Raw genomic sequence first — 13,146 nt, 5'->3', positions numbered from 1 at the left:
TTGTAATGCTAGTGGTATAGCTATAGTCATTTAGGAATAATAGTAATAACTTTAGGTATTATTCAAACCTAAAGAACAAATCTACATGATTTATTTCATGAGCTGTAATAACTGAAAGAATAAAAAAATGTGTCACCCCTTTGTCTTTTCAGGCAAATTGCAACCTGATCTGTGGAGATGAATATGGTCCAGAAACAAAAATGAGCATGTCTCAGTTGAATGAAAAGGAAACTCCTTTTGAACTCATTGAAGCTCTGCTTAAGTACATTGAAACCCTCAATGTTCCTGGAGCTGTTTTGGTTTTTTTACCTGGCTGGAATTTGATTTATACTATGCAAAAGCATTTGGAAATGAATCCACATTTTGGTATGAATCTTGTGAATTTCTCACATATATGAGAAAGAAAATATACCTTAGGCCATAATGAAGTTTCGAACCAGCTCCCATTAATAGTCATCAATGTTTCTGTATTATTATAGGAACACATAGGTATCAAATTCTACCTCTGCATTCTCAGATACCTCGAGAGGAACAGCGCAAAGTATTTGATCCTGTACCAGTTGGTGTAACCAAGGTAAACAGTCAACATTATTAATGGGATTGAAGGGTATAAATATTGTATAAATGTTTTTAAAAGACTATGACATTTGCTATGTAAGCATATATGATTACTTCAGATATGTCTGTTTTCTATAAGTATACTTTTTGAATCTTTTGCAGGTCATTTTGTCCACAAATATTGCTGAGACAAGCATTACTATAAATGATGTTGTTTATGTCATTGATTCCTGCAAGTAAGTTTCCCAAAAACCTATTTGTGCATAGAATCAAAAAAACCTTATATTTCAACACACCTGTATTTTTGTACTTTGAAAATTCTTAGGCATCTGTCTATGCTGTTTAGAGGTAATCGCAAATCATTTATGCCAGAAAGTTAGAAAGCCTTTCATTAAAACTTGAAAGTGCATCCCACTGCTCCCCCCTCCCATTGATCAAAGCTGCTTGGTATGTAAGGTAACCAACATTTAGCCCGTAACAAATGCTCTAACTAAGTATGCTCCCACTCCTTTTAAGAATTAAAGGATTTCTGCTGGTGTGATAGCACATGACTATAATCCCAGGTACATAGGAGCCTGTCTAGCAGGGAGATCATAAATTCACCACCAGCCTTAGAAACTAAGCAAGTTGACTCAAAAATCAAAGCATCCGGTGACATAGCTCAGTGGTAGAGTGCTGGCCTGTATACACAAGGCTCCAGACTTAGTGCTCTACTGGCTAACCTTGTGTTCCTTCTGTATAGAGTCCACCAGTCTGTCATGGCTATTAGTAATGAATTGTCCAGGCATAGTGGTACACGCCTGTAATCCTAGCTTGGGAGGCTGAGGCAGGAGAATTTCAAATTCAAAGCCATCCTCTGCAGTGATGAGGCAGTAAGCGACTCCTTGAGACCCTGTCTCTGAATACATACAAAATAGGGCAGGGGATGTGGCTCAGTGGTTCAGGTGTCCTTGATTTCAATCCATGGTGCCAAAAGAAAAAGTGATTTGCCAATGAGCATTTTACAGAATGGTGAATAGCCTTTTTTTCCTAATCCCAGTCCTGTAGTTATTGACTACCTGTAGGTGTAAATGAGATTACTTAGGGATTCACATATACCGTATAGGCACCATTTGATGAGGTAGGGTATGAGATGTTCCATATGCTTTGTCTCAGCTTATAAACTTTAGATCATAGAAACCCTAAAAGTTGGATTTAACACTGGAATAGAGATAACTTGGATAATTTTCTCTTACGTTCATGTGTAGTATTTTATTTTCATGCTTTAAATTTATGTATGTAAATCTTTATGGGGGTGGGAGGATTGAACCCAGGGTCACTTTACTTTTGAGCTACAGCTGGGAGTTCTTTTTAAGACGGCTTCTCAGTGATTGTCAAGTCTGTCTTTGAACTTGACATCCCCCAGCTTCAGCCACCTGAGACTTCGATTACAGAAAGGTACCACCAAGCTAGCTTCACTTATGTCTATAAAAACCTTGTAAGTAGGTAGTCTCATACTCATTTTTGATAATATAAGTTTTCCATGGCAATCCAGGTGATAAATGTTTCATTTGTATTAAATTGCTTTTTAGTAGATTGACAACTAGGCGAGTATAGTTCAAATTCCTGCATCTTATTTGTGCTATCAGAAATAGATATTTACTAGTAGTAGGCATCACTATTTGGAAAGCATCTACTATTCAATGGCTATTGTTTTTAGGAATATTTGTGGGTCTTCGAGTAAACCAATCTTTCCTATTTAGGCAAAAAGTGAAACTGTTCACTGCTCATAATAACATGACCAACTATGCTACAGTATGGGCATCCAAAACAAATCTTGAGCAGCGGAAAGGCCGAGCTGGACGCGTACGGCCTGGATTCTGTTTTCACCTCTGTAGCCGAGCTAGATTTGAGAGGTAAGACAAGATTAACAAGTACTTTTTATTTCCATCAACTTGATATATACATGCCTACAGTCAAGAATTGAAGGATGCTTAGCTTAGAAAATTAAATTGTGGTAAGAATGAAAAGAAGAAATTAATGACAGCTTATTTGATAAAACAATAACTTTGTCATTTTGGAATTACTGATATGAAATAGTTAACTTACTCAAATTAAAAGTACCTTTGTATTTATAAGAGTATTTCTATTTTCAGTTTTATTACCATTAATTCACTGTTTCACAGTGCATTTCATGTTCCTGAGAAATTTAGGATATTATTCTGGTAAGACAAAGTTTATGGAGTTGAGCTGACTTCACCAAGACTGGAGAGAGTCAGGACTCAAATCCAACTCTTTTTTTTTTAAGAGAGAGGGAGAGAGACTATTTTTTTTTTTAGTTATTGGCGGACACAACATCTTTATTTGTATGTGGTGCTGGGGATCAAACCTGGGCCGCACGCATGCCAGGCGAGCGCGCTACCGCTTGAGCCACATCCCCAGCCCCTCAAATCCAACTCTTAATTCTTTATCCATTTTCATTTATATTACATAGACCCTTTCTTTCATTTTTTTCTTTTCTTTTTGAAACATTTTTGGATGGGAACTATTCATTAAGAAGAAATTCTCCAGGTGCATAAGTGTACATGATATGAAGAAAAATCAGTTTGATTTTTATTGTTTTTATACAAGTAACTTTCCTTACAGATATGGATAAGCATTAGAATGAACTGATGAGTGCCTGTGGCATTTGGGGACCATCTAGTTTTTTTTTTTTTAACTTACATTGTCCTTTGACTAAATAGAAATAATAGTTATTCTTTAAAATCTTAACATAGTAATAATAAATTAATAATGACAAATTTACCTTTTAGTAAGGAATTTTTGCTCATTTCTCAGCAAGGCGAGGAAAGAGATGTTGTAAATTTTTATGTAAACTTAATTTAAGTTGATCTAAGTCTTGCCAGCAGTACTAATTCATTGCAGTATCCTATACTTCTACACTTATTAAGTCTTTGTTTCCATTGTATAAACTGAGATTAAGGTACTTCTTTGAGTCCAGTTGTTAAGTTGGAGGTATTGTGTCATCTGACCCAGAAGTTGATGGGATGATTACAAGAATTAATAATGTAAACTGCTTAGAACAGTGGTAATCTTGTCAAAGCCAACATTTGTTGTTGGCATTGTAAATTTATAATAGTAACTCTAATTAGAAATTTAAAGACTAATTTGTAAGATCTTTTCCAGGGGCCACTAGAATTATGTGCACTTAGGGTTTGTGTAGAAAAATGTTTGCCCCCATCTCCAGAAAAAAAAAATCTTGCTATACAACTATTTTTAACTCTCATGGGGATTAATAATAAAGAATTTGGTATAGCCATATCATTCTTCTTCACTCCTCAGTTGGGGGTGGGGAGAAAACCTATGAAGCTATAAGAGCGGGGGTGGGGGCAGCTTTATATTCCTGATTATCTCTGCAAAAATTTTGGTAGAAGGGGTTGGGGATGTGGCTTGAGCGGTAGAGCGCTCGCCTGGCATACCCAGGGCGCTGGGTTTGATCCTCAGCACCACATAAAAATAAAGATGTTGTGTCCACCAAAAACTAAAAAAAATAAATATTAAAAAAAAATTTTTGGTAGAATAACTTCTGTTTACAAGGAGGATAGTTACTATATTTATTTTCTCTTAGACTTGAAACACACATGACACCAGAGATGTTTCGAACACCATTGCATGAAATTGCTTTGAGCATAAAACTTCTGCGTCTAGGAGGAATTGGCCAATTCCTGGCCAAGGCAATTGAACCTCCACCTTTGGATGCTGTGATTGAAGCCGAGCACACTCTTAGAGGTACTTGTAGATACAGACTTGCTCACACAAGTATTAGCAGATAATACTTAACGAATGAAATAGAATGAAGATGAAGTCTGGGGCTGGGTTTGTGGCTCAGTGGTAGGGCATTTGTCTCGCATGTGTGAGATAGTTTTTAATCCTCACCACCACATAAAAATAAGTAAATAAAGTAAAGGTACCATATCTACAACTAAAAAATAGTTTGGGGGAGAATGCTGGGGATTGAACCCAGGGCCTTGTGCATTCAAAGCCAGCACTCTACCAACTGAGCCCTAAAAAATTTTTTTTTTTTTTTTTTTAAAGAATGAAGGTAAAGTCAACAAAAGAGCTGTGGTAATAAGGTTTATTGTATTAAACTTTGTTTTTAGTATGGTGTACATGTGTTAGAACATTTGTTTTCTTTTTGAGTACTGGAGTCAGAAGGCTCCGCATTTGAGTTTTGAATCAAGCATTCACCTTTTGTGCAAACTTAAAGCTTCCAGATTTCATTGCTTTCTTTGTTCAAAATTATTATCAGCTGATTGTGTCTTGACTAATGGTATGGAACATAGGTACTCATGATGCAATTATTATTACTGTGTTTATATAGACTTCTTGTAGGCTCTATGTAGATTTATATTCCACAAGAACTAATTCTAGTATCATTTATGTTAGATGCTCTATAATTTAGTTTTGTTCTACTTTTTGAGTGCTAAGAATTGGCTCTGAGGGGCACACTGACACACACCTGTAATCCTAGGTACTTGGAAGCCTGAGACAGGAGAATCACAAGTTCAGGCTAACATTGACAATTTAGTGAGAACCTGTCTCCATATAAATAGGGCTAGGGTGTGTAGCTCAGTGTCCCTGGGATCAATCCATAGTAGCAAGTTAAGTGGGGCATTGATGGTTGTGGACATGGTGCTGGCAGTTGCTTTGAAAAATGATGGGATCTTAAATTCCCTATCCTAGCCTTAATCTATGAAGCAAATCTATGTTTGCTTACATTTAAGGGTATTCCTTACCATTTCTGCTCATACAGAAATATTTTTCCACAGAACTTGATGCATTGGATGTCAATGATGAGTTGACTCCTTTGGGACGAATCCTGGCTAAGCTCCCCATCGAGCCTCGCTTTGGCAAAATGATGATAATGGGGTGTATTTTCTAGTAAGTACTTTGTATTGTTGTTGATAGTGGTGATAATTCAGAATCATAATCCACTCCCCATGAAAGCAAGATGCACTTTAAGGAAAAATAGACACTTTTTGGTTAAAATAACTGATAATCTAGATACAAAGACAAATAGTAAAACTAGTCCTTTTTCTTCCAGTGCATTTCTTCAAGCTGGGGGATAAGCACTGATTTCTCAAAAGAGAATGGCATTCCCCAGGATTTTAGTTTAGTTGTCCCTTGAAAGGAAATAGTACTATGAAAAGGTATACATTTTTATCATAAAGTTTGGAAGATAAAAAGATATTTCTTTGAGAGAATAGGAAAGGGAAAATTATGATTCTTGGTCATAATTTATGGTGGATGTTTAGCCATTGTTGTCAGAGGTAATTTCACTTTTTTCTGGAGAAAGGGCCTATATAAATGTTCCTGGTTAAGTCAATTTAGCACTGATAAAAGCATCATTTTAGCCAATAAAGCCTCAAACCCACAGCTCACAGTGAGTGCTACCTGACCTATTGGCATCAAGGTTATTATCTAGTCTCAATTGAACTGTCAATTTGTTTTTCAGTGTGGGTGATGCTGTCTGTACCATCTCTGCTGCTACCTGCTTTCCTGAGCCTTTCATTAGTGAGGGAAAGCGCCTGGGGTATATCCATCGGAACTTTGCTGGAAATAGATTTTCTGATCATGTGGCCCTTTTGTCAGTGTTTCAAGCCTGGGATGATGCGAGGTATGGGTTTGAAAGAGTGTTCTAAAAGTTGGGTGAGCTGTTTCTATTTTCTAATTTGGTGTGGAGTTCTCTGTTCTTTGACAATGTCTTTTTACCATTCCAATTTATAGAATGAGTGGAGAAGAAGCAGAGATTCGTTTTTGTGAACATAAACGTCTCAATATGGCTACACTGAGAATGACTTGGGAAGCCAAAGTTCAGCTTAAAGAGATTCTGATTAATTCTGGATTTCCAGAAGGTAAGCTTCTGTTACAGTAATTTGTGAAGTGATACTGATGTGCCTATTTTAAAGTATAGAATATTTAACCTTCGGACTTCAGATCATATGCTCAATCTTCTTTGTTTTTGGGGGGTCACAGGGATTGAACAGGGTCTCATTTGCTTAGTGCCTCACTTTTGCGGAGGCTGGCTGTGTACTCTAGATACTCCTTTCTCAGCATCATGCCCAGATTCTTTTTTTATTTTTATTTTTTAGTTGTTGATAGGGCTTTATTTATTTATATGAGGTGCTGAGGATCGAACCCAGCGCCTCACAAAATAGACAAGCATTCCACCACTGAGCTACAACCCCACTCTCGAATCATGTGCTCTATGTACCCAGTTATTTCTTAGTTCTTTGAACATGGAAGTCCCTTTTAAAAAGGAAACAAAAAGTCATGATGTTCAGTGCACATTGAGAAGTGATTTAATTAGTTCAGTGTGTATTCGTTTTTAAATTTGAAGTGGTTTTGGTTTTTGTTTTTCCTTTGGTACTGGGGATTGAATCCTCCAAAGGCACTTAAAACTACTGAGCCACACCCCAGCCTTTTTAAATATTTTATTTAGAGACAGTTTCACTGAGTTGCTTTGGGTTTCACTAAGTTTTTGAGGCTGGTTTTGAACTCTTGATCTTCCTGCCTTTGCCTGGTAAGTTACTGGGGTTACAGGCTTATACCACCATGCCCAACTTGAAGTATTTTTTTATTTTAATTTTGAGTCAGTATCTTTGTAAGTTGCTCAAGCTAGCCTCAAACTTTGAATCCTCCTGCCTTAGCTTCCTAAGTTGCTGGGATCTACAAATATATGCCACCATAGCTGCCTTCAGTTTGAAGTAAAATTTACCACATTTAAGTTTTTAAGTGAGTTGAATTTAAGCTCTTAGAGATGAAACGGGGGTCATTAATATGTGTGATACATTCCAAATTTTTTTCGTTTCAATAAAAAGTTGGTGTTTTCTAACTAGGCTAAACATTGAGACATAGAAGTAGGACATGCATAACCAGAAATAGGACATGTTTAGTTGAAACCTTCTTTGGTTGTTGGGCAAAGGTACATTACTGAAAAGATAAAATAGTTCTCATCTGTGGTAAACTGAATGGATTTTTTTTCAACAGAAAAGGAAAGGCAATTTTATGTGCTAGATTCTTTATAAAAATTCCTGAGCCTCAGCTGTTAATAACACTTTTTATGGATTATTAACCCAATACCAGAGTTTAAATTATTTATCCAGATTTATCTAATTAGGAGGTGTGAAACTAGAACTCAGATTTATATATCCTTATTCTTAGCTTACCCTGTTAGGGTTCTTATTAGTGATCATGTATTCAAAATGTATAAACTGGGTGAAAAAAGCCCTCATTCCAGTGGGTTCCCTTATTCTCTTAGATTATCACTAATTCCATCTTCTACAAGTAATAGCTATCTAATAATAGCCAATAAACACTTTGATCCTATCAGATTAATGTGAATTCAGAGAGTAGATGATTTTTATTGTTTTCAGCAACCATCCTGGCTTCTGTTGTGGTTTTGTGTAGAAAAGAATGCAGATACTTTAGTTTTCTTGTGGGGACTTAGCAGAATTTCTCCTGGAACTTGGAATATTTTTTTTCTTTTCCTCTTTTTTTTTTTAAATTGGTGGACTAGAGTTGTACACGATGGATTTGTTGTTGCATGTTTGTTCTTGCCCAGAATATAATTTGGCCTTCTTGAATTTGATAGTAAGGTTCTGAGAAGAATGTTTTTTAGCCAGGTTATTTGTAAAGTGGAAGAATTATTCTATTTAGTTTGCATGTGATATGAGGATTTGCCAGTTAACTGATTTTTTTTTTTCTTTTTGTTAAACCATTCTTTTTAACAGATTGTTTGTTGACACAAGTGTTTACTAACACTGGACCAGATAATAATTTGGATGTTGTTATCTCTCTCCTGGCTTTTGGCGTGTACCCTAATGTATGCTATCATAAGGAAAAGAGAAAGATTCTTACTACCGAAGGGCGTAATGCACTTATCCACAAATCATCTGTTAATTGTCCATTTAGCAGCCAAGACATGAAGTACCCTTCTCCCTTCTTTGTATTTGGTGAAAAGGTAAGTAAAGGTAAATTTAAGAAAGTTCAAAAATTCAAATTCTTTTTATTATCCTTTGTGCACATTAATTTTTCACTTTTTTGTGAACGTGAATTTTAATATTCACAGTACACGTTGTTATTATAGGCAGTATTTGACAGTTGGCATATCAATGATTTCCTCTTGCCTCTTTTTCCATTTGCAGATTCGAACCCGAGCCATCTCTGCTAAAGGCATGACCTTAGTCACCCCCTTGCAGTTGCTTCTCTTTGCTTCCAAGAGAGTCCAATCTGACGGGCAGATTGTGTTTGTAGATGACTGGTATGGATTTTCAGATATGACCTCCAAAATGAATTCTTAGAATTCTGAGATATGCCCAAACTCAGCTCTGCTCTGACTTCAATGTAAAGTAAACAATGCAAGATTTAGTGGACCATATTTGGTTCTTTATAACATATTTTCTTGGAGAGTGGTAAATGTTGGTCATATTGTTCTATGTAAAGTGTATTTTATTTATTTATTTTTAATATTTATTTTTTTTAGTTGTAGTTGGGCACAGTATCTTTATTAATTTTTATGTGGTGTTGGGGATGGAACCCAGGGCCTCGCCCCGTGGTAGGCAAGCGCTCAACCACTGAGCCACAACCCCAGCCCTAAAGTATATTTTAAATTGACTATCCCAGTAGAAGTAAATGCATTATAGATTTGTCACTTATGTCACCGTGAATACTGTCATTACCAAAGTAGACTCTAATTAGAGCTTGGGTGCTATGTGCTCTATAAGACGTTGTGGTGTGCATTCTGCCATAATGAAATGGAGCTTGATGGGCAGTCAGTAGGTTAATGTAGAAGAGTCCACCATTCTTAATTTCTGTTCTTTTTTTCTTTTTTTTTGGTGGTGATGAAGATTGAACCCAGGTTTTCATGCATACTAAGCAGTCTATCTTACTAGAGCTGCTTCCTCAATCCCAACATTCTGAGTCTCTTAATTTATTGGAGACTGAGTTATGAGACTCCCAATAGCTAGCAGTTTTGTTTTGTTTTTTTAAAGAATACAGATTATTATTACTCCTCATACCTGTGTTTGCCTAAGTCTTGGTTCATTTGGATATAGCACTTGTACTTGTTAAACAGTTAGATTTATTCCATGAAAAGCAATCTCTGAATTTAAGGAATCGGAAGTAGTCTTGCTGCTTGTTGTCCTTTTCTTAGTTTTTGTTTTTCTTATTTTAGGATCAGACTACAAATATCCCATGAAGCCGCTGCCTGTATTACTGCCCTCAGAGCAGCAATGGAAGCTCTGGTTGTTGAAGTAAGCAAACAACCTAATATCATCAGCCAGTTGGACCCTGTAAATGAACATATGCTTAACATGATTCGCCAAATCTCTAGGCCATCAGCTGCTGGTATAAACCTTATGATTGGCAGTGCACGGTGAGTACCACATTGCTTTCTTTGAATCAAACAGAGGCTGGATATTCCTTGTAGACCTGGTATTCCCATATTTAGTTGATGGAACTAGGCAAGCCCTAAATACAAAAATTAGTTGGGCTGACATACTCAGAACAAAAGAATAGCATCTACCCACCTCCTCGGCTTTTTCCATCTCTGTTAGAGATGGAAAAGAACCTTAAGTGTATGTACATAGGTCAGAGTGGTTCACCTAACCAGGTAAGTGATATAGCCTAGATAGTTCTTATCACAACATTATTTTGGCATTTCTGAAGAAAAAATGTGGATAGGTTAAATTGTTTCTTAAATGTAAAGCAGCAGGCTTTATTTTGAGGAAATAAGAGTATGAAAAGATGAAATTTCTATTAATTAAAAAATTTTTTTTTGCCGCATGTTTTTTTTTCTTTGCCTTCAGCTTATTATTTTGGGAATATTTGATACCTACAGAAAAGGCACAATATAAAATGTATACCCATGTGGTCTTCATTTAGGGTCAATAATTTTTTATTGTGTGACTTTTTAAAAAAATTTGTAAAGTTGCAGACTTGGTGTCATGTTATCAGTGTACTTCATGCTTTTCTTTTTTTTGGTACTGGGGAATGAACCTAGGAGCACTTCCTAATTAGTTGCTTAGTGCCTCGCTAAGTTGCTAAGGCTGACTTTGAACCCAAATCCTTCTGCCTCGACCTCATGAGCTTCTGGGATTACAGGCGTGTACCACTACCATTTGGGGGCTTTTTTTTTTTTCTTTTTTTTTTTTCAAATGGTGCTTTGGCTTTTCTCTGCAGTGGGGATTTGACTACATAAACAGGTTTCCAATAAAATCAATAGAAGGTGGGCAGTGGAGTAACCTGAATTCATAGCTGTTGTATCTGACTTGGATAGCTATTGGATTGCTAGTGTCAGTCTTCAGAGTGTTCCATACTAATAAGCTGAATTAGAATTGTTTTTCCAAAGCATCTTGATGTGCAGATTTCCTTTAGCCCTCATTTTTATCATTCGCCCTATGAAACAGATTGTCAAGACATTTTTCAAGAACACTTCTGAGGTAATACAGGAGAATACCAAAATTTTGGTGTTTGGTAAATACCAAATATTTGGTTTATTGCCAGTACCAGGAACTTCTTCTAGTGTATTTTTAATACTTGAATTTCTTAGAACATTGAATTAAAAAAAAGTTGTAAGGACAAAACTTTCAAAATTTAAGGCCTTCGAGAATGAAGCAGGAAGAACTTTTAGACTGTTTATGGTTGTTGCCTGTAGATACTGTCTCTTTTGAAAATGCATATTAGATTCATTTCAGTTTGTATTTGTGCGTTGGTCTACATTCTGTTTTGCATTAAATATTCAAATACAATTTATATATTTGGTTGAGTAATTCGGAAGTGTTGAAAGTTGTGGGATTAGGGTGTAGCTAATGAATGGTAGACTGCTTGCTTAACATGTACAACAAGACTGCTTGATCCCAGTTCTACAAAATAAATAAAACGTGTACATATGAGGGGAAAAAAAACAGATTTACTAAAATGGTGGTTTTGTGCTTTTCCTAGGTATGGAGATGGTCCACGACCTCCCAAGATGGCCCGATATGATAATGGCAGTGGATATAGAAGGGGAGTTTCTGGATATGGTGGTGGAGGCTATGGCACTGGAGGCTATGGTGGTGGCTATAACAGTGGAGGTTTTGGTGGGGGAGGCTATGGAGGTGGTGGTGGTGGCGGCGGCGGCGGAGGCGGAGGCTATGGAGGTGGTGGTGGTTATGGTGGTGGCTCCAACTCTTATCGAGGAGGATATGGTGGAGGTGGAGGTGGTGGTGGAGGTTACAGAGGAGGTTTCCGAGGAGGGTATAGGGGAAACTTTGGTGGGGACTACAGAGGATCTGGTGGAGACTACAGAGGATCCGGTGGAGACTATAGAGGATCTGGGGGAGACTACAGAGGATGTGGTGGAGATTATAGAGGATCTGGAGGGGGCTACCGAGGATCTGGGGGATTCCATCGAGGTGGTGGTAGGGGGGGCTATGGTGGTGGCTACTTTGGACAGGGAAGAGGAGGTGGTGGTTATTAAAACTCGGTTATGTCAGTGCCTGTGCATAGACAGTTTTTTGAAAAAAAAAAAAAAAAAAGCATGCTGTGTGTTTTCCCATGATGTTTATTATTTGCACCAAAAAAAAAAAATAAACGCATTTTCCACCTATTCTGTGGTTCATTGTAGTTTAAGGAAACCAAGCATATAGACACATTAGTGATTTTTGTTTATATTATGTAAAATATGATCTATTATAAAAGTACTACAGTTTGTATTTTTTCTTTAAGGAGTAAAGATTTGCCTTCTAAATTAACTTGATATTTTCTTGGCTTTTGTTTAATACAATAGAAAATAAAGTATTCCACTGAATGCTGACTGTGTGTAATTGATTAAGTTTACAATGCCAATTATATTTATTCTTTGTACTCTGTACTGTTTTTTGAGAAATATGCAAGTGATATTAGTACTTGTAATAGAATAAATAGTCTTGGAATTGAATTGCTGTTTCACCATATATTGACCAGTGAGTGTGCCCAAGTCAAGTGGACCTCCATGTAACTAGGGCTGAACATTTTGGCTTCCTCTGAAGCTGTGTCAAAAAAACTTCGAAATTGAGATCAGCATTTTCTTTTCTAAATTAAGGTAGACTACATCTCTTTACCACTTATGTTTGGTATGTGGTTAGTAAGACTATCTATGAGGACTCTGCTTTCTTTTGACCTTAGGATTGTGAAAAATACCATAAGAGGTATAAGATGAATAATGCCTCACTTGACTGAATTCTAGCCCCCAGCAACTTTTCCAGTGGAAACATGGAAAGAACCATTCAGAAGTGTTTTGCTAAAGACCTGGAACCTGTATAGGTTTCTAGAGCTTCCATTAGTTTGTTTTTGCTGTTCCGTGCCCTGTGAATTTAAGCTGTTGGGTCTAACTCAGTAGTGTTATCCCTCTGTTGTAATCCAAAAAGTGCTTCCATCATAGGATTCTTTCATAGTTGGCTTGTTTTTTGTTCTAGTGATTGAATCCAAGGTCTCCCAAATGCAAGATAAGTGTCATTTGTTTTCCTTATTCAGAGAATCTTTATGTAACAGTTCATTACAACTGAAAATTCACAAAGCTTTGCTTTG

At 36.7% G+C, this 13,146-nt stretch overlaps 1 protein-coding gene across 2 annotated transcripts in view; it reads left to right on the top strand.

Moving 5' to 3' along the window:
• Dhx9 (DExH-box helicase 9) overlaps positions 1 to 12,394 on the top strand; it is a 41,735-nt gene extending 29,341 nt beyond the window's left edge. For both annotated transcript variants that reach the window (XM_027934938.2, XM_071600239.1), the window contains 12 exons: positions 153 to 366; positions 480 to 574; positions 721 to 794; positions 2,301 to 2,453; positions 4,166 to 4,326; positions 5,367 to 5,478; positions 6,053 to 6,214; positions 6,325 to 6,452; positions 8,331 to 8,560; positions 8,745 to 8,860; positions 9,773 to 9,973; positions 11,542 to 12,394. In XM_027934938.2, the coding sequence (XP_027790739.2) occupies positions 153 to 366; positions 480 to 574; positions 721 to 794; positions 2,301 to 2,453; positions 4,166 to 4,326; positions 5,367 to 5,478; positions 6,053 to 6,214; positions 6,325 to 6,452; positions 8,331 to 8,560; positions 8,745 to 8,860; positions 9,773 to 9,973; positions 11,542 to 12,058 (2,163 nt within the window). In that variant the 3' untranslated portion in view covers positions 12,059 to 12,394. The remainder of the gene's footprint in view (positions 1 to 152; positions 367 to 479; positions 575 to 720; positions 795 to 2,300; positions 2,454 to 4,165; positions 4,327 to 5,366; positions 5,479 to 6,052; positions 6,215 to 6,324; positions 6,453 to 8,330; positions 8,561 to 8,744; positions 8,861 to 9,772; positions 9,974 to 11,541) is intronic.
• Positions 12,395 to 13,146: the final 752 nt, after the last annotated feature.

Source organism: Marmota flaviventris, chromosome 12 (genome assembly GCF_047511675.1).
Source record: "Marmota flaviventris isolate mMarFla1 chromosome 12, mMarFla1.hap1, whole genome shotgun sequence".
Lineage (NCBI taxonomy): Eukaryota > Metazoa > Chordata > Mammalia > Rodentia > Sciuridae > Marmota > Marmota flaviventris.
This window is presented reverse-complemented; position numbering and strand designations above follow the sequence as displayed.